This window comes from Homarus americanus, unplaced genomic scaffold (genome assembly GCF_018991925.1).
Source record: "Homarus americanus isolate GMGI-L3 unplaced genomic scaffold, GMGI_Hamer_2.0 scaffold25467, whole genome shotgun sequence".
NCBI lineage: Eukaryota > Metazoa > Arthropoda > Malacostraca > Decapoda > Nephropidae > Homarus > Homarus americanus.
This window is the reverse complement of record NW_024732867.1, coordinates 5,577,461-5,600,634: the sequence shown is the minus strand read 5'-3', so window position 1 is coordinate 5,600,634 and position 23,174 is coordinate 5,577,461. Positions and strand designations below refer to the sequence as shown.

General features: G+C 43.0%; 1 protein-coding gene across 1 annotated transcript in view; it reads right to left on the bottom strand.

The window, feature by feature from the left end:
• LOC121869147 (dipeptidyl peptidase 4-like) overlaps positions 1 to 23,174 on the bottom strand; it is a gene marked incomplete in the record, with an annotated part of 203,566 nt that overhangs the window by 125,457 nt on the left and 54,935 nt on the right. The window contains 1 exon segment of the mRNA XM_042370335.1: positions 5,403 to 5,455. Within this exon segment, the coding sequence (XP_042226269.1) occupies positions 5,403 to 5,455 (53 nt within the window).

Genomic DNA, 23,174 nt, shown 5'->3' with positions numbered 1-23,174 from the left:
TCTGTCTTTACGTTCACCTTTCTTTGTTTTGTTATTTTCGTCTTTCTTCGAATTTTTGTTGTTCTCTTATTCATTCTATCTGTTTCCCTGCATCATCATCATCTCTTTCTCTCTGTTTTTCCATCTTTACTTTTAATGGTGCTAAAAAAATAAACACCTGAGCACTATCGGCACACACACACACACACACACACACACACACACACACACACACACACACACACACACACACACACACACACACACACACACCATCAACCACACCAAAACCGTAACCATGCACATCAATACCGCCACCACTCCAGTGCAAGCCCTAGCAGTCACAGTGGGTGCCCATCCTCTCCAGCTGGTGCAGTCTGCCAAACTCCTGGGTGTAACTATAGACAATAAGCTTGACTGGAAGGCCCATGTAAATAACACAGTCAAGGCAGCCTCGTACCGTCTCTACATGCTACGACGACTTAAGTCACTTGGGACACCCACGCCAGAGCTGAGGACCATCTACAACGCCTTTATTCTCCCCAAACTAACGTATGCGTCACCAGCCTGGTCGTCTTCTCTCAACTCCACCCAACAACGTCAGCTAGAGAAGGTACAGAAAAGGGCCTGCAGAATCATGCTCGGCGCAGAATACTCCGGCTACACCAACGCTCTCTCCACCCTGGAAATGCCATCCCTCAGTGACCTCCACCACCAAGCACTGGAAAGGTTTGGCAGCCAACTATTGCACCACCCTCGTCATCGCCACCTCCTGCCACCGGCAGCCCCCCACCTACCTCGCTCAGTCCGCCACTACAACAAAATTCAGCCCATAAGAGCCCGCACTGATAGATATAAGAATAGCACCATCCCATCTATTATTAAAATAATAAGCAACGCCTGATTTATGTACTGTACAGCCCCGTAAATGTATTCAATGCATATTATATCATTATGTCTAAATCAAATGTAAGTGTATATTTTCAGTCACCGGCTGCAACTCTATTAATAAACCGTTTATTATTATTATTATTATTATTATTATTATTATTATTATTATTATTATTATTATTATTATTATTATTACACACACACACACACACACACAGGAGGTCAGCTGGAGCTCCTCACATAACCCAGACCTGACGGGCCAGTGAGCCAGGCACCGTGACAGACCCTCATAACAAGATGCATCAAAGGCACCCAGAGTTTTACAGCAATATGTTGACCCTCTGAAGGTTTAACCATTTTGGAACATTTTGCAGCTAGCAGGGGTTGAAGCTGTTCCTCTGCAATATATCTGGCCTCTGAAACCTGAACCGACTAAAGTGGTTATTGGTCCATTTTATGGGGCAATATCTTGTCTTGTAATCAATAACGATTTCAACCGGTTTGCAGTGGTTGAAGCAGTTGTGCAATATTGCTATCCTGTGAAGACTTAATATCGTCAAGCGATCCTGCACTGAGTGAAGCTTTTCTGCAACAATACTGACTGACCTGGGTGAAGCTTGAACACCCTCCAAGCAGCTCACAACGCACTGAAAGTTTACTACAACACTATGCAACTTAGTGCAATCTTACAACAGTATCAAAGCAAGATGGAGAGCGGAAGTAATCAACTCTTGTTTTTAACGCCGCCCACCCTCCACCTTCCTTCCCCTGAGCTACCCAGGAGGTCAAGGACACCTCCCTCCACTCCTCCCTCGGTATCATAATTCAGTATAAAATATTACAACATAATGGGTCGAGATAATGGACGGTGGTAACAGAAGACCAGGCAGTGCAGGGCAGGCAGGTCCACGGTAGGGAGGGGAGGGGAGAGGAGGGAGGGGAGGGGAGGGGAGGGGAGGGGAGGGGAGGAGGAGGGAGGGGAGGATAGGGAGGGGAGGTAGGTCAGGCCAGGACAGGTGGTGGGTTGTTGTTGTTGTGAAGGGAGGGGGTGGGGTGGCGACCTGCGGTATACAGGAAAGGTTATTCTCGACCCCTGCACTAATGTGATGAGCCCCAGTGTGTGTGTGTGTGTGTGTGTGTGTGTGTGTGTGTGTGTCTTCTCAACCCAGGTTTTTCTACTGTCTGTTCTTTTCTCTCTCTCACCCCTTCCTTCCTTCCTTCCTTCCTTCCTTTCTCTCTCTTTCCTTTGTTTCTCTCGTCTGTGAAATACTTTTAAAATTTTTACTCTTTCATTTCCATTCTTCCTTCCTCTCTCTCTCTCCCTCTCTTTCAGATTTCTTTCTACTTTGTTTTGCTCTTACCTTTTTCTGTCAACTATACTCTCCCTGTCTCTCTGTCTGTCTGTCTGTCTGTCTCATCTACTAATTCAATATCAATGGCTACAGCACTAATTATATCATAAACTTAGACCAACCAGGAGTCGCCCACGTCAGGTTTAGCCAGAGTCCCTGATTCACATAAGGTCGTAGACGGCAAACATTCCTCGTAACTGTTGGTGATCAGAAGGCGTCTATCTTGTCTTGCTGACAATATCTAAAACACCAAAAGTAATTACTAACAAAAATATCTCCCCAATTATTAGTACACTGAGATTCTTACCTTAATTAGATCTATCCGTTTACTTAATACCTGATAAAATTAAGTTAATATATTTTGTAGTTAATTTTCGGATTACGTGAAGATGATACACCTCAATTTGAAGTATTTCACCTGACGATTAAACCACTTAAACTAACCTAACCTAACCTAACCTAACCTAACCTAACCTAACCTCACCTCCTCACGTAGCATTAAGGTCTTTAAACGTAACGTAATCTGACCTAACCTAACCTGACCTGAGGCTGTCTAATTTTCGGGTAAGCTTCATAAATGTTTGAATAATTTTTGAGAACACCACAGCCATCAGAAAAGTTTACGAATTTTTTTCTTCATTTTCTCACAATATGTTCTTATCATTATAGTAACTATTTTAAAAGAGGCGACATTTACAAGAACTTAATAGAACCTAACCTAACCTGACCTAACCTAACCAACCAAATAAACCTACCTAACCTTAACCTAATTTCAAGACGTGGACCCCAACCATATTACACAGAAAGGACTTATTTTGATATCAGGTACCAATAAAAAACTTTGTATAGGCGTCATGTATAATTTTACTCTTTTTTTTGACGTGAGAGAACGGTAGATCTTCTGGAGGAATGATTACGGTTAATAATTTTAATTCTTCACATACAAATCACGTAGAGACATCATTTTAATGTCATATGATCAATTTTTCACCGTGTTTTACCCAGCGAATTTCCTTCATTCTTTATACCCTGCCCACTACAGGTGATTTATGAACATAGATAGAGAAAAACTAAAAAAATATTTATAAACTAAATAGTTGTCTTATCGTTTTTATTTCTCACTAACAACCAAAGAGCAACTGTGGAAAAAATTTACGTAATCGACAACTGGTGATAGCTGTGTCCTCATAAATTACCAACGTGTGAACCATTAGGAGCTGGACCCAGGTGAGTATTGAGCGATGAGGTAGTATCAAATCATTGTGGCAGGTTAATGTTGGGTCACGTGACTCCGGGTCTCGGGTGCGGAGAGGGAAAGATATTAGGTAATATTAAGTTGGAAAGGAATAGTTCAGTTAGGTTAGGTTAGGTTAGGTTAGGTTAGGTTAGGTTAGGTTAGGTTAAATCGAAGAAGATAATTCAGACTCTCTCTCTCTCTCTCTCTCCACACACACACACACATTTACATATGGATGGTCACGAAACTGATTTCCATACTTCACCGCGCTAAAGGTTGTTTTGGTACCACGACACACCTGTGGAAGGACAGGGAGGCTAAGATAGGGAGATACAAGGAGTAGGAGGTTGAAGTGAGCAGGGGAGGTTAAAGAGAAGGAGCAAGGAATATGATTATAGTGGGAAGGATGGGGGAGAATGGGAGGCGAGCAGGGGGGAGGCGAGCAGGTTGATGCTGGGGGACGAGTAGGGGGAGGCTGGAAGAGAGTAGGGAGAGGCTGGAGGGGGCGAGCAGGAGGAGGCTGGGGGACAAGCAGGGGAAGGATGGGGGACGAACAGGGGGAAACTGGGGGAGAGCAGGGTGGGTAGGGTACTAGGAGAGGGTGATGGACGATACACGAGGCCATTTAAAAGCAGTAAAAGGTCGTGTAAATGCCAAGCCCTGAGTCCATCTGGTGTCGACCGCAATAACACCTGGAGGTCGAATATTTTGCTCCATTTTTTTTATCTATTATACCACATTAAACCTTAAACCAATCTTAAACCTTCATTAAAGTGTCAAAAAGTGTTGATGACCCGATGCTTATTATTACAGGGTTATATTATGTATCTTTAAGGTTTACGAGTATCGGTGTGTAAATCAGTAGAGCTAATGAAGGTAATTATGAATATTGCACTGCATGATTTCACAGCACCAGCAAAATGATAATGGCTTAGTATTATCATGGGAATTATCCAGCTGTGGCCTTAATGTGAGCGTATTGACCAATGTGTAACCATTATGACCTCAAGGCTCCTCTGATGACATAACCTCCCCTCCCCTCCCCTCCCCTTGATGATACTCTAGGTAGCAACCCACTTCTCCCTGGCCAGACTTTTGATATTTAGAAACCAAGAAGTTTTAAAAAGGTTTCTGAATCAAATGTTGACTCTAGCTCTTGTGAGAAATGAGGTTGTAACTTACCAACAGTTCTGTAACTTTCTGTAATCATACTGTAGTTAGGGAGTTCAGAGCAGGATGCAGATGACACTATGGCATTTACCCAGCTGTTATGACTGCCACCACGGATACCATGGACTGTTTAGATTTCAGTTTTAGCCTTGACCTTCAGCCTGACCCACAATACGAAACAATAGGTGTTCTACTCGATATATGAACCTACCTGACGCTTTTTGTTTAATACAGTACAAGCCATTCCTGTCAGGGGTAAGATAGGTGAACACCATTCCTGTCAGGGGTAAGATAGGTGAACACCATTCCTGTCAGGGGTAAGGTAGGTGAACACCATTCCTGTCAGGGGTAAGGTAGGTGAACACCATTCCTGTCAGGGGTAAGGTAGGTGAACACCATTCCTGTCAGCGGTAAGGTAGGTGAACAGGTGATGGTTCCCCAATTCATAATATTCAGCAGTTAGTAGGCGATTTAGTGACTTAGTTCACCCAAGGGCTGTTACATCACTGGCAAGACCCCCCGAACCTGATGGTGTACAAGTGTTAATGTACAAGTATTAGTGTACAAGTGTTGATGTACAAGTGTTAGTGTACAAGTGTTAATGTACAAGTATTAGTGTACAAGTGTTGATGTACAAGAGTTAGTCGTGTGTGGAGAGTGCGTGGTTGTCAGTCGTGTGTATAGAGTGCGTGGTTGTCAGTCGTGTGTATAGAGTGTGTTGGAGGAGTACCTACCAAGGAACAACAATAGGTCGAGGAGGAGGTACTACTTACTGTGTCTCCGTGGCGTATACGTGGTACTTGGCCTTGAAGGAGTACCGGAACAACTGTGGAAGAAGAAGAAAACCTCCTGAGTGACGCAAATGAGTGAGTGACGCAGATTCATGAGTGACGCAGATTCATGAGAAACACAGATTTATGAATAACGTAGCAGAATGAGTGACGCAGATTCATGAGTAACACAGATTTATGAATAACGCAGTTGAATGAGTGACGCAGATAAGAGACACAAATGAGTGAGTGACGAGTGACAGTAGATAATGAATGTTTACCATGGTCAACACTCACCACTGCTAGCCTCATACACACTCCATGAAAGAGATTCCCAGATTTATACAGTGATATAAGGATACAGTTATGATAATACAGTGGCAAGTAATATAAGAATACATTAATATAAATACAGTAATGATAATACAGTAATAGTGAAGATGCAGGAGGATACAGTATTGATAAATGTACTCCATTATTAGTGGAAGTTGAGACGAGGACTGCAATTACAGGTTCCAAATTAATTACCTTTCAAGATATGAGGTGAAGGTTAGTTGTTCTCAGTAATTACAGTAATTAGTAAAGGGAAGATCAGTTAATTGAATCAAATGAAGGTATTAATGACTTATTATCAACAGGTAACAACAGTGACACCTGAGACACTACCTCGTTAACGTAAGAGTCAGCATGGTCTTTAAAGTTGTGGGTTTAGGGTGATTAAGTCATGGGTATAGGGGGATTAACGTCATGGGTTTAGGGTTATTAACGTCTTGGGTTTAGGGTGATTAACGTCATGGGTTTAGGGTGATTAACGTAATGGGTTTAGGGTGATTAACGTCATGGGTTTAGGGTGATTAACGTCATGGGTTTAGGGTGATTAACGTCATGGGTTTAGGGTTATTAACGTCGTGGAGGGGATTAACGTCGGGTTTAGGTTAACGTCTTGGGTTTAGGGGATTAACGTCGTGGGTTTAGGGTGATTAACGTAATGGTTTTAGGTGATTAACGTCATGGGTTTAGGTGATTAACGTCATGGGTTTAGGTGATAACGTCATGGGTTAGGTGATTAACGTCATGGGTTTAGGTTATTAACGTCGTGGGGTGTATGGTGATTAATGTGGGTCTGAAGAAGAAGTGGATAGAGAGGGAGGAGTTCCATCTTCCCAAATGAAACAGTAGGTTGGGGGCTTGATGGAGTGAGGACGTGCCCAGCCTCTCTACACCCCCTCACCTCCTTACCCTCACTCTCCTACCCACCCACACTCTCCCACTCTCACTGTCACAATTCATTATTATGACACTCTCACCCCACTACTCTCACTGTCAGACCTTCACTACTCTCACTGTCGACCTTCACTACTTTTTCTGTCAGACCTTCACTATTCTTACTGTTAGACCTTCACTATTCTCACTGTCAGACTTTTTACTACTCTTACTGTCAGACCTTCACTATTCTCACTGTCAGACCTTCACTACTCTCATACTGTCAGACCTCACTACTCTTACTGTCAGACCTTCACTACTCTTACTGTCAGACCTTTCACTACTCTCACTGTCAGACCTTTCACTACTCTTACTGTCAGACCTTCACTACTCTTACTGTCAGACCTTCACTACTCTTCACTGTCAGACCTTCACTACTTACTGTCAGACTCACTACTCTCACTGTCAGACCTTCACTACTCTTACTGTCAGACCTTTCACTACTTTTACTGCGACCTTCACTACTCTCACTGTCAGACCTTCACTACTCTTACTGTCAGACCTTTACTACTCTCACTGTCAGACCTTTCACTACTTTACTGTCAGACCTTCACTACTCTCACTGTCAGACCTTCACTACTCACTGTCAGCCTCACTACTTCACTGTCAGACCTTTTCTTCTCACTCTCACTGTCAGACCTTCACTACTCTCACTGTCATACTTTTTCATCACTTCACTATTACCTTTCTGACTTTTTACCTTTCTGTCACACCTTCACTACTCTCACTGTCAGACCTTTCACTATCTTACTGTCAGACCTTCACTACTCACTGTCAGACCTTCACTACTCTTACTGTCACACCTCGCTACTCTCACTGTCAGACCTTCACTACTCTTTACTGTCACACCTTCACTACTTACTGTCAGACCTTCACTACCTCACTGTCAGACCTTCACTACTCTCACTGTCACACCTTCACTCTCACTGTCAGACCTTCACTACTCTACTGTCACACCTTTCACTCACTTTTTACTGTCACACCTCACTACTCTCACTGTCAGACCTCACTACTCTCATCATCACACCTTCCTATTTCTCTGTCAGACCTTCACTACTCTTACTGTCAACCTTCACTACCTCACTGTCAGACCTTTCACTACTTCACTGTCACACCTTCACTACTCTCACTGTCAGACCTTCACTACTCTTCATCACACCTTCACTACTTTACGTCAGACCTTCACTACTCACTGTCACACCCTCGCTACCACTGTCACACCTCACTACTCTCACTGTCAGACCTTCACTACTCTTACGTCACACCTTCACTACTCTCACTGTCAGACCTTCACTACCTCACTGTCACACCTTCACTACTCTTACTGTCACACCTTCACTACTCTCCCTGTCACACCCTCGCTACTCTCCCTGTCACACCCTCGCTACTCTCACACCCTCGCTACTCTCCCTGTCACACCCTCGCTACTCTCTCTGTCACACCCTCGCTACTCTCACACCCTCACTATTGTCCACACACACACTCACCTCACACATTACCACCACAATTCAGTCATTGTTATTTCCATATCTCTTAGTTGTATCTCCTTATGCCATCTGAATAACAAGAGTGAGAAGAATTGGTAATAGCAGAGAGGATAACAGGTACAACCATGCAAATGATCAGACAAGCATGGAATGTGGTATGAACATTCAATTTAGGTTACTTATCAAATCTATCCAATTGGACATTCAAAATTCCAAGATGGCGGCCATTTTTCTAAATGGCCGCCAAATTTGCTTAACCGAATTTTTTTTTTTTTTTACATATAATGACTTATTATTAGGCAATCTGTGTCTATTCCTATGTTTTAAAGCTGCAACAGATTATGATTGTTTGGGAACCCTCAGATATATCTGTTATGCATAAAGTAACGGTCCTGCACATACTTTTACTTCTTTTCCTACAAATCAGTGTAAGTGAGTCTTAGTTAAACAATCCACACACAGCAGTGCAAGTGAGACCAGGGCAGATATATTAACATCACTGTCCACAATCTTTCTTGCAAGAACACTTGGTCAGTTTTTGGCAGCTCGCTGTTATTGGTGGAAGGTCTGTCCAGTGTATTTGCCACATATCTTCATTCTTTTTCCAGACCCAGTTAGCAGGACTTGCAATGTCTGGTTGGGCTACTGTTGCCGGACCCCAAATCATTCCCCTTGATAGGCTGCACGCTTTGCTTTACATGTTCCTTAAGGGCAGACCGTTGACGCATAAAGCTGAACTAGACCTTTCATACATCACCACCACAAACCTTTCCAAGACACTGAGGTATTTTTCACTAACTGATGTAAGACACTGACTGAGTTTGGTGAAGGTGCTAGAAACCTCGCTAAACACATTCTATGTTTGCCATGCAGTCTTCTTACCTTTCCCACAAAAGGCTGACACAACATCACAACCACTGAATAAATGTGAAAATGTGATTCGAGTGGCTTTTTCAGGCCCTATGGCTACAACTAACTCATGAACAGGAATCCATCTTGTGTAAGCCCCTAGACCATAAGATATCTACATTTCTTCTTGACCAATTTCTCCTCGTGATGTGAACACAGGTATAGCTCTGACAATGATATCTGTGTCATTGGCTTTTATGATAACTCTTTTACTGCCTTCCAATACAGCTCGTCTTGCATGTACAAAGAGGCGAGTATCTGCCTCTTCATGGGAGCATGGAGTCAAGTCTTCTAGAGGCGTATCATGGTTGCTAATGGCATCTCCTCCCTTTATTACAATAATTGTGCATGGTGTAACAATTTCACACATCTTGTCCGCAAGGAAGTGAAAAAGTTCAGTCTTGTTATTGTCATCTCTTAGAAAGCTTCTCCAATTTGTTGGAACTTTGCTAGTTTCTGTCACCCTTCGACTGATACGTTGACCTCATTTTGACCTGGTTTCAGCCTTTAAACTGTCCTTTTTATAGACATCAGACACAACAGCCACCCTATTATATTTGGTACAATAAGATTCCAATTTTGGAAGAACATCTCCACTGGCTTATTCATTAAAAGTCTTTGTATGACTTAGGAAGAAGAAGGGCATTAATCAATGTTGAACCGTCTATGATGGCAGCAGCTGGTTCTGTGTCTAGCTTAGTCACATCAGCTTCAGGAATTTCAATTAACTGAGACTTTTGACAGGTATGAAGTTGACCGGTGTCACTCAGTGATGCAGGGGCAGACTGGTTCTCATGTTTGAAGAATTCTTGCAACTCACACTGTCTGGTCTGGCAAGAAATAAACAACCATGAAAACAAATGACAATCATCCTTCCGGAACTTCTTTGAACTGTCAGCAACGCGTTCATGTTTGCAGAAGTTTACCTTGTTTCTCCTGATTGTCTGGTAGAAAGAATTGTTCTCATTCATTTCCACCCCTGCATGAATGCCTGAAAAATTTCTTGGCCCCTTTGTAAGTGTGTACCAACCATTTCAATGAGGACAGGATCAGCAACGACCTTTGTGTCCACCACAATTAGGTCAGTTGCCTCCTCAGTCATACATATGAATTGGAGAAGTGATGAAGGAACTGCCTCTTCATTACTTCTATCATCAAGTTAGGAATTCTGACTTGTACTTGAGCATATCCTGCTGTAATATTGTTGCAGCCTTGGCCAAATGAACAGCTTCACTGTATTTGTCAACCTCAGCCAGGATGGAGCCTACATCCTCTTGGAATGCTCTCAAAACATCGCTTCCTTTATTGTGAGCTTCCACTTGAGGAATAGTGAAATCAATTGGTCCTTAAGTTTAGCAGAATGAACTTAAGGTGATTCGACACCAAGTTGTTAACGAGTCTTTGTTTGGAGAGTAAGACTAAGTCTGCGAGTCGAATTTTTTTTCCGATTAGAACCTTCACATGCAGTTTTTGTCTCACTGATGTATGTCACCAATTCAGAGAAAGTCAGTGGATATGGATCTTTTTGGTTAAGGTTCTTTGTGTTTTTCTCATATTCCTCTGCACTAAGATAAACTCTTTCTCTATTGTACAGTGCAGCTTAGCAAGTAGGGTGATATTTCATCTCTTGTGTCACTACATTTCCTGCCCTGAAATTAACAATGAATCTTTTGTCATTGAGTGTCTCTGCACATTCATTGGTTCCGTCATTGAGTTTCATTGACATTGTTTGTCTGAGAACACTCTCTGGTGCTGGCATGTCACACAAAATAACATTCTGTTGTGGTTTCTGTGTCTCTTGGCTTTCGTGGCACCTTACTTCTACAACCTTCATCACTGTCAACTACAGAGGTAGTTGCTCTTTTTTGGGCTCTTTGCAACGTTGTGTTGTTAAACATAAGTCTACAGCTTCCATGATATTTTGCATTATTTTTCCTCAATGTCTCTGCAATGCCATCTCCACCATCTAGTCTTTCCATATCAAGCCTTATTGGAAGGGCATTGATTGAGTTGAAAAGAGGAATATTCTTGGCTAATTTGCTGTAGCCATCTTCCTCTCTTCAAGTAGGGTTAGTTTTTGGAGATTTAAGTTCTTCCTTCTTATCATCTTGACATAGACAGCAGTTGGCCCAGATTGTTTTCTTTTCAGAATCACTTTTAGGACCAATATTCATCGCCATTGTGGTACAGAGCCGAGGGTTTATCCTTTTATCACTCAGCATCATATGCACTTTCCTGTCTGGGATACAACTAGGTTCAAGCAATTGTTTACCCGTGTGATCTGTACACCATCCTGATAACTTTAACCCCATTATCCTTGGCTCGGCTTTCCTGCGCTGGCACATCCTGTCAATTAAGGTGCGGCTACCTAACCTTATTTGGGGCTGATTAGGTAACATTTGGGACACGAAGTACTTTTATATATATATATATATATATATATATATATATATATATATATATATATATATATATATATATATATATATATATATATATATATATATATTAATCTTTACTATGAGTTTCGTTCTTAGCTGGGACTGAGCCCCGTGCTGAGTTTCACAGCAGTGTTGTCACCAGTGTGCCCTGGTAGTCTATTGACATTCACTCTTTAGAAGCACGTTTCCTTTGAATGCTCTCCATTTCTGAATTTTCAACACAAAATTTAGATTCTACATACTCAAAAACATGGAAATCAACACTGAAATCACCTGAATTGATGAACACAATAATTTTTATTCCAAAAAGGGAAATCTGACCTCCACATTTGGTCGCCATCTTGAAATTTTGAATGTCCAATCAGAGAGATTTGATAATTAACCCATATTGAAACTGCATGCCAATTTTCATACTTGTATCACCATTTGCAAGATTCCCTCAAAGACTGACACTTAGCCGCTCCACTATAATAAGGTGTGTTTAGGCCAGAGATTGGCACTGTACATCAACCCTTTAATCACACACTGAGGGTCGAGACGTCAAGGGTAGCGGGAGGTGGAGGTTGGCGACAACGGAGAGGATATCGTACGGGTCAAAGAGTATATTTTGGTATAAATTTTACCGACGTCTACACCAAGAACGTGAATAAAATCTCCAGAAATATTGCAATAGTTATTCTTTATGGAGATCGTTTTAATTTATGACTAGAACTAAAGCTGTTATTATTTCAGCATTAATCGTGTGCCTGGCAAAGTCTCGGTGTAAGTAATGATAACGAGAAATTAAAAGAAAAAATGCATACATATCCCATTTTTTCTTGTCATAATATAAATTAAAAATAGAAATTCTAATAAAGAAAAATCTCTCTCCCTTTCTACACACATGTATACAAAAACAGACAGACAGACAGACAGACAGACAGACAGACAGACAGACAGACAGACAGACAGATAGACAGACAGACAGACAACAAATCATGAAGGGAAACACGCAAACAGACTAACGTTGAGGGTCAGTGATTTTAAAGGCTTTAGTCATCAAAGCTCAGGAATACATTATAACATCAATATTTTTCGACGTATACAAACGAGACAGACAGACATGCAGAGGGAAGCAAATGCATAAAATTGTATACGGTAGATAATTATATTTTTTTCCAGTAGTAATTAAAATAAATCACCTTAGCCAGCAGTGTAAGCAGGACCAAGTTACTCATAGTCGGACTAATATTACATTCAGTCCAGGTTACATTACAAGGCTGTATTACATTATGAGAGTAGTAATATAAATAATTACAAGGGCATGATACATAATTACATCAGCATGACAAATAATTACAGTAATATGATACGTAATTACAATAATAAGATCAATAATTGCAAGAGAAGTAAAAGTGGGTTTTATTTTTAGGTGAATTTTATTTCACTTACTAATGCATATAATTATATATTTTTGCTTATATTAAAAAAAATCTAATTTCGTCAACCAGTATGTAAAAATATCAATACCAAAGTTATCATACAGGAACATACACTAGCATGATAGGCGAGTCTACATGATGGGATGGTACGATAGATTACCATAAAAGTAGCCATCACGTTTTGTAACATGATAGCAAAGGCTGCATCATGTTGTCATGTCGGTGGTCGCGTGTGTTGTGTGATCACTGATGTCTTTGTGTAACTGTCTCTCTGAGTTCACTACTGTATGTTGTCAGTGTGTGTTGTATGTGCAGTATGTTGGCAGTATGTGTTGTATATGTAGTATGTTGGATAGTGTGTTTGTTGTATGTGCAGTATGTTGGCAGTATGTGTTGTATATGTAGTATGTTGTCAGTGTGTGTTGTATGTGCAGTATGTTGGCAGTATGTGTTGTATATGTAGTATGTTGGATAGTGTGTTTGTTGTATGTGCAGTATGTTGGCAGTATGTGTTGTATATGTAGTATGTTGGATAGTGTGCTTGTTGTATGTGTAGTATGTTGGCAGTATGTGTTGTATATGTAGTATGTTGGATAGTGTGCTTGTTGTATGTGTAGTATGTTGGCAGTGTGTTTCTTGTATGTGCAGTATGTAGGCAGTATGATTAATGTATATGCAGTATGTTGGCAGTGTATGTTGTATGTGCAGTATGTTGGCAGTATGTGCTGTATATATAGACCAACGGTACTCATAATTCAGTATATAAATGCACCATGACAACCTCCTCTCCCCCCCCTCCCAAAGCTGTTATATTATCGGGTCAAAGTTCTAAAAGGTTAAATATCCAAACTACAAGGTGTGCCACGGTGCCACCTAGCATGAATTGGCACCTTCCTCGAGCACGGCTAGTCTCCTGCAACACCCGGGAAGGAATACACTACAATAGAGACCCCTAAAACTGTATAATTGTTGACGTTAGCTATAGTGGTTATCTGCTGTACTGTACATGGCCAGTGATGGGTGACGTATCTAGTGGTGCTAGGGGGGGGGGGTTGATACGTCACACTGAGGAATAAAGGAGGACTAAGAAAGATTACTAAGTCGAAGAGAGAGACAGAGTAGGAAAGTGTGATAAAGCAGGGTAAGGAAGCAGGGGATAAATAACTTGGGAAGGTCGGAGAGGAAGATAAATTAGACTACGTCGTGGGTTATACAAAGAGGCATCATAGACAGTACTGATATTTATGGCCTTTTCATCCCTCAATTGTGTACTTATATATCCATCCATTCTGCAGCTGAGTCGACTGTGGGACTACAATTCTCTAACCGGCAATCACTGGGTCAGGAGGCGAGTATTACATCATGTGGACCTCCGCGCCAGATCAGTGACGTAATTGTGTTTGTATCAATAAATATGTACTTAACATCTGATGAAACTTATTTATCTAAGAATTAATTGCTTAAAAACAGACTTATTGGGAGAATCAAAGGACATTGGTGGTGTTCTGCGTGTTGACAGAGACGAGAAGACCAGGAGGGAGTGACCGGTGTATCTGGCCGCCTCCCGGAGAGTCACGCGGTAAGAGGTAGTCCAGATGTACCATAGAGACACATACAACTGTCACCTCCGCTACACAGAGTAAAGAATTATGCGACTAAACCACACATACAACAGTGTACGTGTCACTAAACCACACATACAACAGTGTACGTGTCACTAAACCACACATACAACAGTGTACGTGTCACTAAACCACACATACAACAGTGTTCGTGTCACTAAACCACACATACAACAGTGTACGTGTCACTAAACCACACATACAACAGTCCACGTGTCACTAAACCACACATACAACAGTGTACGAGTCACTAAACCACACATACAACAGTCCACGTGTCACTAAACCACACATACAACAGTGTACGTGTCACTAAACCACACATACAACAGTCCACGTGTCACTAAACCACACATACAACAGTGTACGAGTCACTAAACCACACATACAACAGTGTACGTGTCACTAAACCACACATACAACAGTGTACGTGTCACTAAACCACACATACAACAGTGTACGTGTCACTAAACCACACATACAACAGTGTACGTGTCACTAAACCACACATACAACAGTCCACGTGTCACTAAACCACACATACAACAGTGTACGTGTCACTAAACCACACATACAACAGTCCACGTGTCACTAAACCACACATACAACAGTGTACGTGTCACTAAACCACACATACAACAGTGTTCGTGTCACTAAACCACACATACAACAGTGTACGTGTCACTAAACCACACATACAACAGTCCACGTGTCACTAAACCACACATACAACAGTGTACGAGTCACTAAACCACACATACAACAGTCCACGTGTCACTAAACCACACATACAACAGTGTACGTGTCACTAAACCACACATACAACAGTCCACGTGTCACTCATACAACAGTGTACGAGTCACTAAACCACACATACAACAGTCCACGTGTCACTAAACCACACATACAACAGTGTACGAGTCAATAAACCACACATACAACAGTGTACGTGTCACTAAACCACACATACAACAGTGTACGAGTCACTAAACCACACATACAACAGTGTACGTGTCACTAAAGCCACACATACAACAGTCCGTGTCACTAAACCACGCTGTTTCCAGTGTACGTGTCACTAAACCACACATACAACAGTCCACGTGTCACTAAACCACACATACAACAGTCCACGTGTCACTAAACCACACATACAACAGTGTACGTGTCACTAAACCATACATACAACAGTGTACGTGTCACTAAACCACACATACAACAGTGTACGTGTCACTAAACCACACATACAACAGTGTACGTGTCACTAAACCACACATACAACAGTGTACGTGTCACTAAACCACACATACAACAGTGTACGAGTCACTAAACCACACATACAACAGTCCACGTGTCACTAAACCACACATACAACAGTGTACGTGTCACTAAACCACACATACAACAGTCCGTGTCACTAAGCCACATACAACAGTCACGTGTCACCAAACCGCAGCCACAACAGTCCACGTGTCCTCGAAGCCACACACATACAACAGTCCACGTGTCACTAAGCCACATACAGCAGTGTGCGTGTCACTAAACCACACATACAACAGTGTACGTGTCACCAACCACACATACAACAGTCCGTGTCACTAAACCGCACATACAACAGTGTACGTGTCACTAAACTTCCCCGCCTGGCAGTACGTGTCCCTAAACCACACGCACAACAGTGTGCGTGTCACCTAAACCACACATACTGTGATGTACGTGTCACCCCAAACCACACACATACAACACAGTGCTCGTGTCACTAAACCACACATACAACAGTGTACGTGTCCGCTAAACCACACGCACAAAGCAGTCCGTGTCGCAAGCCACATACAACAGTGTACAGATCACTAAACCACACATACAACAGTCCACGTGTCACTAAACCACACATACAACAGTGTACGAGTCACTAAACCACACATACAACAGTGTACGTGTCACTAAACCACACATACAACAGTGTACGAGTCACTAAACCACACATACAACAGTGTACGTGTCACTAAACCACACATACAACAGTGTACGTGTCACTAAACCACACATACAACAGTCCACGTGTCACTAAACCACACATACAACAGTGTACGTGTCACTAAACCACACATACAACAGTCCACATGTCACTAAACCACACATACAACAGTGTACGAGTCAATAAACCACACATACAACAGTGTACGTGTCACTAAACCACACATACAACAGTGTACGAGTCACTAAACCACACATACAACAGTGTACGTGTCACTAAGCCACACACATACAACAGTGTACGGTCACAGGAAACCACATACAACAGTGTACAGTCAATAAATACACATGCAACAGTGTGCATTGTCACTAAACCATACAAGCAATTGGCCGTGTCATAAACCACATACAACAGTCACGTGTCACTAAAGCCACACATACCAACGGTGTACGTGTCACTAAACCACACATACAACAGTCCGTGTCTGCTAAAGCCACACATACCCAGCAGTGTACGAGTCAATAAACCACATACAACAGTCCACGTGTCACTAAACCACACATACAGCAGTGTACGTGTCACTAAACCACATACAGCAGTCACGTGTCGCACAAACCCACACATACAACAGTGTGCGTGTCACTAAACCCACACACATACAACAGTGTACGTGTCTCACTAAACCACACATACAACAGTCCGTGTCACTAAACCACACATACAACAGTCCACGTGTCACTAAACCACACATACAACAGTCCACGTGTCACTAAACCACACATACAACAGTGTACGTGTCACTAAACCATACATACAACAGTGTACGTGTCACTTTAGTCAGCCTATAATTGAAACGTTCTCATTTTCCTACCTGTAATCAAGGTGTCGTGTTAGAGGTGCAAAGGTGACACGACAATGTTTTTCGCACACACACACACACACACACACACACACACACACACACACACACACACACACACACACACTATGACCTCCGTACATCTACCATGACCCCCATAGCCCTACCATGAGCCCTATAATCTTACAGGTGTGCATTACCGGATGACAGGAGGGTAATTAACCTGCCAGCGGGTGATTACAATATTTTTATGTCCAATTATATTTTCTTCCTTCTCCTCTCCATCCTTCTTCTCCTTCCTCCCTTCCCTCCCTCCTCTTACTCCTTACCCCCTCCTCCCTTCTTGTCCACCTCTTTCACCCTCACTTCATCCTTATTATTATTATTATTATTATTATTATTATTATTATTATTATCATTGGTGGTGTTTTTTTGGGGGGTGGGAGCAAGAAAATCAAGACAACAAGTAGAAGTAGAAGTAACGAAAGAAAGAAAAGGATAATATATTGTAGAAACAGAGGAAATAAAATGAAAATGGGAATAATATATTAAACAACAGCTAAGAGATAACACAAGAGGCAGAAATAATAATAATAATAATAATAATAATAATAATAATAATAATAATAATAATAATAATAATAATAATAATAATAATAATAATAATAAAGGTGGAGGTAAGAGTGACTATAGCCTCAACGATATTAACCCTTAAAGTATGATGACATATTCCCCAGTACCATTTCAATCTACTGAAGGGGGTTTAGAGAAGACATCATACTCAAAGGGTTAAGTATCATACTCAAGGGGTTAAGACATGATACCCAAGGGGTTAAGACATCATACTCAAGGGGTTAAGGATGGCAGGTGATATGGTTATAGAAAAAAAAAGACAGGAACGTACAAGTTATATAAAGGAGAGAGAGAGAGAGAGAGAGAGAGAGAGAGATGTTAAGACAAGGGTGTGTTCAGAGTAAAATAAAGTGTGTGCGCGTGTGTGTGTGTGTTAATCCCTTCAGTACAACGTCTTAACACCTTGGGTATGATGCCTTAACTATGGAGTACTATGCCTTAACACCTTGAGTAATATGGGTTTTGAGGCTTCCCTTGCTAGTACACAGCCTCTTCACCATCAAGACTCCTGTTGTGCCTCCTCTCAGCAACACACGATAACTGAGTGCCTCGTGAGCCCAGACTAGACCAGCAGGGGATCTCGGAGTAGCAGTGGGCCCCAGAGGGACGGCACATAGGCCCACTGGCATATGGAAATGTTCTGGCGCCTACCAACCATTGCCCCGCAGCCTTTCGGATTAATCTTGGTCGGTTTAAGGCTACGTGAGTAAACTCCGAACGAAAAATCTGCAGTGGAGTCCCGAAATAGGCAGACATGCTTACAGAGCTCCAACAAGACCCCAACGGCGGTATAGGCGGAAGAGGTGACCACAATGGAAACATGGAAACCCATGCAGACGAAAGCAATGCCTGATGGACAACAGGCGACTAAGGCGAAACCCAAAAAACTGGGCTATCGGCAGTCCATTGCAACTCTCCCTCTCCCTAGTCGTTGGAGCACTTGCACCACTGGATCAGGAAATGGGAGAGCCAGGATGTGTGGTTGCAGCCTGCGCTCCTGCCTCACCACATAAATCAACTCACGCGCAGCCACCATCCAGCTCATCATACCTCAAATCATCATCAAAACCCCTATACCCCTAAGAGTCCTATGGCGACAGACGAATAGCGACGGGGATAGGCAGAGATGACTGCCACGAGTAACTAGTCACAACTCTGCTCACCCCACATGGGGAGGGGGCTAGAAAGATGCCCTAAACATAGAATGCCAAAAGAACCAGCCTGACCGGACAACCTCACCCAGTAAGGTCATCTTTACGTGGTCGAAAACACAATCATAATCACAGATCCAAACAAAAAAATCTATACAACCTTTTATGGTCGCTGCATGGAATGCCATGACCCTTTTGGATACTGGCAGAAATGAGAGTCCTGAAAGAAGAACTGCCCTTGTGGCGAAAGAGCTGGCTAGGTATAACATCGACATAGCAGCCAATAGCGAGTCCCGGCTCTCAGATGAGGTTCAACTCACAGAACGGGAGTCTGGCTATACCTTTTTCTGTAAGGGTAAGCCTGATGTGGAGAGAAACCGCATTTATGGATTGGCTTTGCCATCCGCCAACGAATCCTACACAGGCTAACTAAAATGCCCATTGGGATTAACGAGCGCCTCATGACGCTCCGAGCTCCATTGAATCACTCACGTCATGCCTTTTTCATCAGTACATATGCCCCAACACTGGATGCAAAGGATGACATCAAGGAGACCTTTTGACGCCGACATCGACAGAGTGCTAACCTCTATCCCCAGAGAAGATAAGGCTGTGCTCCATGGTGACTTCAATGCCAGAGTTGGCAGAGATGCTGACATTTAGCAGGGAACCATAGGGAGAAATGGACTAGGCAAGTGTAATCCCAACGGCCTACTCCTCCTCAACAAGTGTGCTGCACACAACCTCACAATCACCAATACCTTGTTTAGGCAGGCCAACAAGTTCAAGGGTTCGTGGCAACACCCACGATCCAAACACTGGCATCTCATTGACAACATCATTGTCAGTGAAAGATATCGCCTAGCTGTCCTCATCACCCGAGTCATGCGTGGCTCAGACCACTGTGACACTGATCTTTGACTCGTCAGAGCCAAGCTATCACTTCACGTCGCCCCAAAACGGCGAACGCAGCAAGCCTCCAGAAGAGGTTTTTAACACTAAGCATCTGGAGGATCCAGCGGTAGCACATGCTTTCAAAGAGCAGCTCGAACTTGGGCTGATAAAAAACAACCCAACAACAAACAAGCCAAACCCCAGTGCCGAATGGGATATTCTCGACACTGTCATGACAAAAACCTGCAGAGAGACCCTCAGCCAAATTGAAAGAATACACCAGGACTGGTTTGATGAAAATGCACTGGTTGATGGTAAACGTGATGCTTTAAGTGACTGGCAGAGCAATCCTCAGTCTCGAATCAAAGCTGATACCTTCTGCAAGAAGAAAGTGATGGCCCAGTGCTAACTTTGCAATCTAAAGAACGATTGGTTTAAAAATAAAGCATGTAAAAAACAAAAAAATGCAGATCAGCACAAGATGCGAGAATTTTTCAATTCCACTGAAATATTTTATGGGTCTATCACTCATGGCACAGCCCCCCTGCACTCATCCGATGGTAACTCCCTAATTTAAACGATGAAGGCATCCTTCAATGCTGGAAAGACCACTACCATTCACTGCTCAACCAAAACACCGATGTGGATATCCTGACTACCCAGCAGGTCCCTCAGCATCCAGAGCTGAGCCACCTCAGCTATCCTCCATCCTTGGATGAGGTAGCTACTGCCATCAAACAGATGAAAAATAACAAAGCCTCAGGGCCTGATGGAATCCCAGCCGAGGTGTATAAAGCAGGAGGACCTCTGCTTACCTGCCGTCTCCACTCTCTCCTGGAGAATATATGGCAAACGGAGGAAATCCCCCAACCTCTCAAAGATGCCTCCATCATCAATGTTTATAAGAACAGTGGAGACCGGTCAGACTGTGGCAACTACCACGGGATCTCGCTGCTGTCGGTAGCTGGCAAGATTATCGCCCAAGTTCTTCTAATCAGACTTCTTCCTCAGGCGGAAAACTTCCTCCCAGAATCTCAATGTGGTTTTAGACCATCACGTGGCACCACTGACATGATCTTTGTTGCCCGTCAGATACAGGAAAAGTGCAGAGAACAGCGTCGTGACCTGTAACTGGCTTTCATCGACCTAACCAAGGCCTTCGACTCGGTCAACTGGGAAGCCCTCTGATGGACTTTCAGCCGCTTTGGCTGCCCACCAAAATTCATCGCCATTGTGAGGCAACTCCACGATGGGATGAGCGGCATTGTCCTGCACAATGGCACCCAGTCTGAGTTTTTCCTCATCCAAACGGAGATTAAACAAGGGTGTGTACTGGCACCAATTCTCTTTTCCATTTTCTTGGCTGCCTTCCTTACTTGTGCCAGGCCAATTTAGCAAGCGGGGTGGACATCGAGTACCGGATGAAGAGTGTTTTCAACATTAGACGACTCCAGGCAGGATCAAAGGTGTCAGCAGCTTCCATTACCCAACTTCAGTATGCAGACGACCTCACCCCTGTCGCTCACACTGAACGCGACTTACAGAAGATCCTGAACACCTAAGCATATGCGTATGCATACTTCGGCCTTGAGGTTAATGTACGTAAGACTCAGGTTCTCTTTCAGCCGACCCCTGGTTCAGACACACCTTCACCATCCATCCAGCTTAACGGTACTACCCTCTCTTATGTTACCCACTTTCGGTATCTCGGTTCCCACCTGTCCACCACTGCGGACAACGATGAAGAGAATCAACATCGGATCAGATGTGCATCTCAAGCCTTTGGCAGACTCCGAATCCATGTCTTCAAGTGTAGGGAACTGAAATTATCTACAAAGTTACACGTATATCAAGCAGTGGTCCTTCCCACCCTGCTATATGGCAGCGAGACATGGGTCACATACAGGAGACACCACAAGGAACTTGAAAACTTTCACCAATGTAGTCTACGTTCCGTCCTCCGAGTTCGCTGGGATGACACCAACTGTAGGGGCATCGAGGCTACCATTATCCATGAACATCTACGCTGGACTGGCCATGTTACCCGCATGGACGACAGTATACTGCCAAAGTTAGCTACTTTATAGTCACCTAACTAATAGTAAACTTAACGCTGACGGGTAACTGAAAACATAAGGATAGTCTTAAGACTTTACCTGAAAAAGTGTCAAATCGACCCCCTCACCTGGGAGACGATTACTCCACACTGTAACGCTTGGAGGATCACCACACACTGCATTACAAGGCAGACAAGCGCCAACGCCGGAAAGACGCTGCCGCCGCCCCTCCCACACTAGATGTAGCCCCCCACATGTGCAACATCTGTGAACGACCTGCCGGTCCCGTATTGGCCTATTTAGTCACCTCAGAACTCACCAACATAGGTGACATCCTTAATAACTCATACCATTGTATCACAGCTGGATGATCGCCATACTCAATTCAGAGTGACAGCAAAGTAATAGTAGTGTGTGTGTGTGTGTGTGTGTGTGTGTGTGTGTGTGTGTGTGTGTGTGTGTGTGTGTGTGTGTAATAATAATAATAATAATAATAATAATAATAATAATAAACGGTTTATTAATAGAGTTGCAGCCGGTGGCTGAAAATATACAGATTTACATTTGATTTAGACATAATGATATAATATGCGTTGAATACATTTACAGGGCTGTACAGTACATAAATCAGGAGTTGTTTATTATTTTAACAATAGATGGGATGGTGCTATTCTTATATCTATCGGTGCGGGCTCTTATGGGCTGAATTTTGTTGTAGTGGCAGACTGCGTAAGGTGGGCGTGGGTAGAGTTGTTGGGCAGAGTTGAGAGAAGACGACCAGGCTGGTGACGCATACGTTAATTTGGGGAGAATAAATGCGTTGTAGATAGTCCTCAGCTTTGGCGTGGGTGCCCCAAGTGACCTGAGTCGTCGTAGCATGTAGAGTCGGTACGAGGCTGCCTTGATTGTGTTGTTTACATGAGCCTTCCAGTCCAGTTTGTGGTCTGTAGTTACACCCAGGAGTTTGGCAGACTGCACTAACTGGAAAGGATGGGCACCCACTGTAACTGCTGGAACTTGCACTGGAGTGGTGGCGGTATTGATGTGCATGACTACGGTT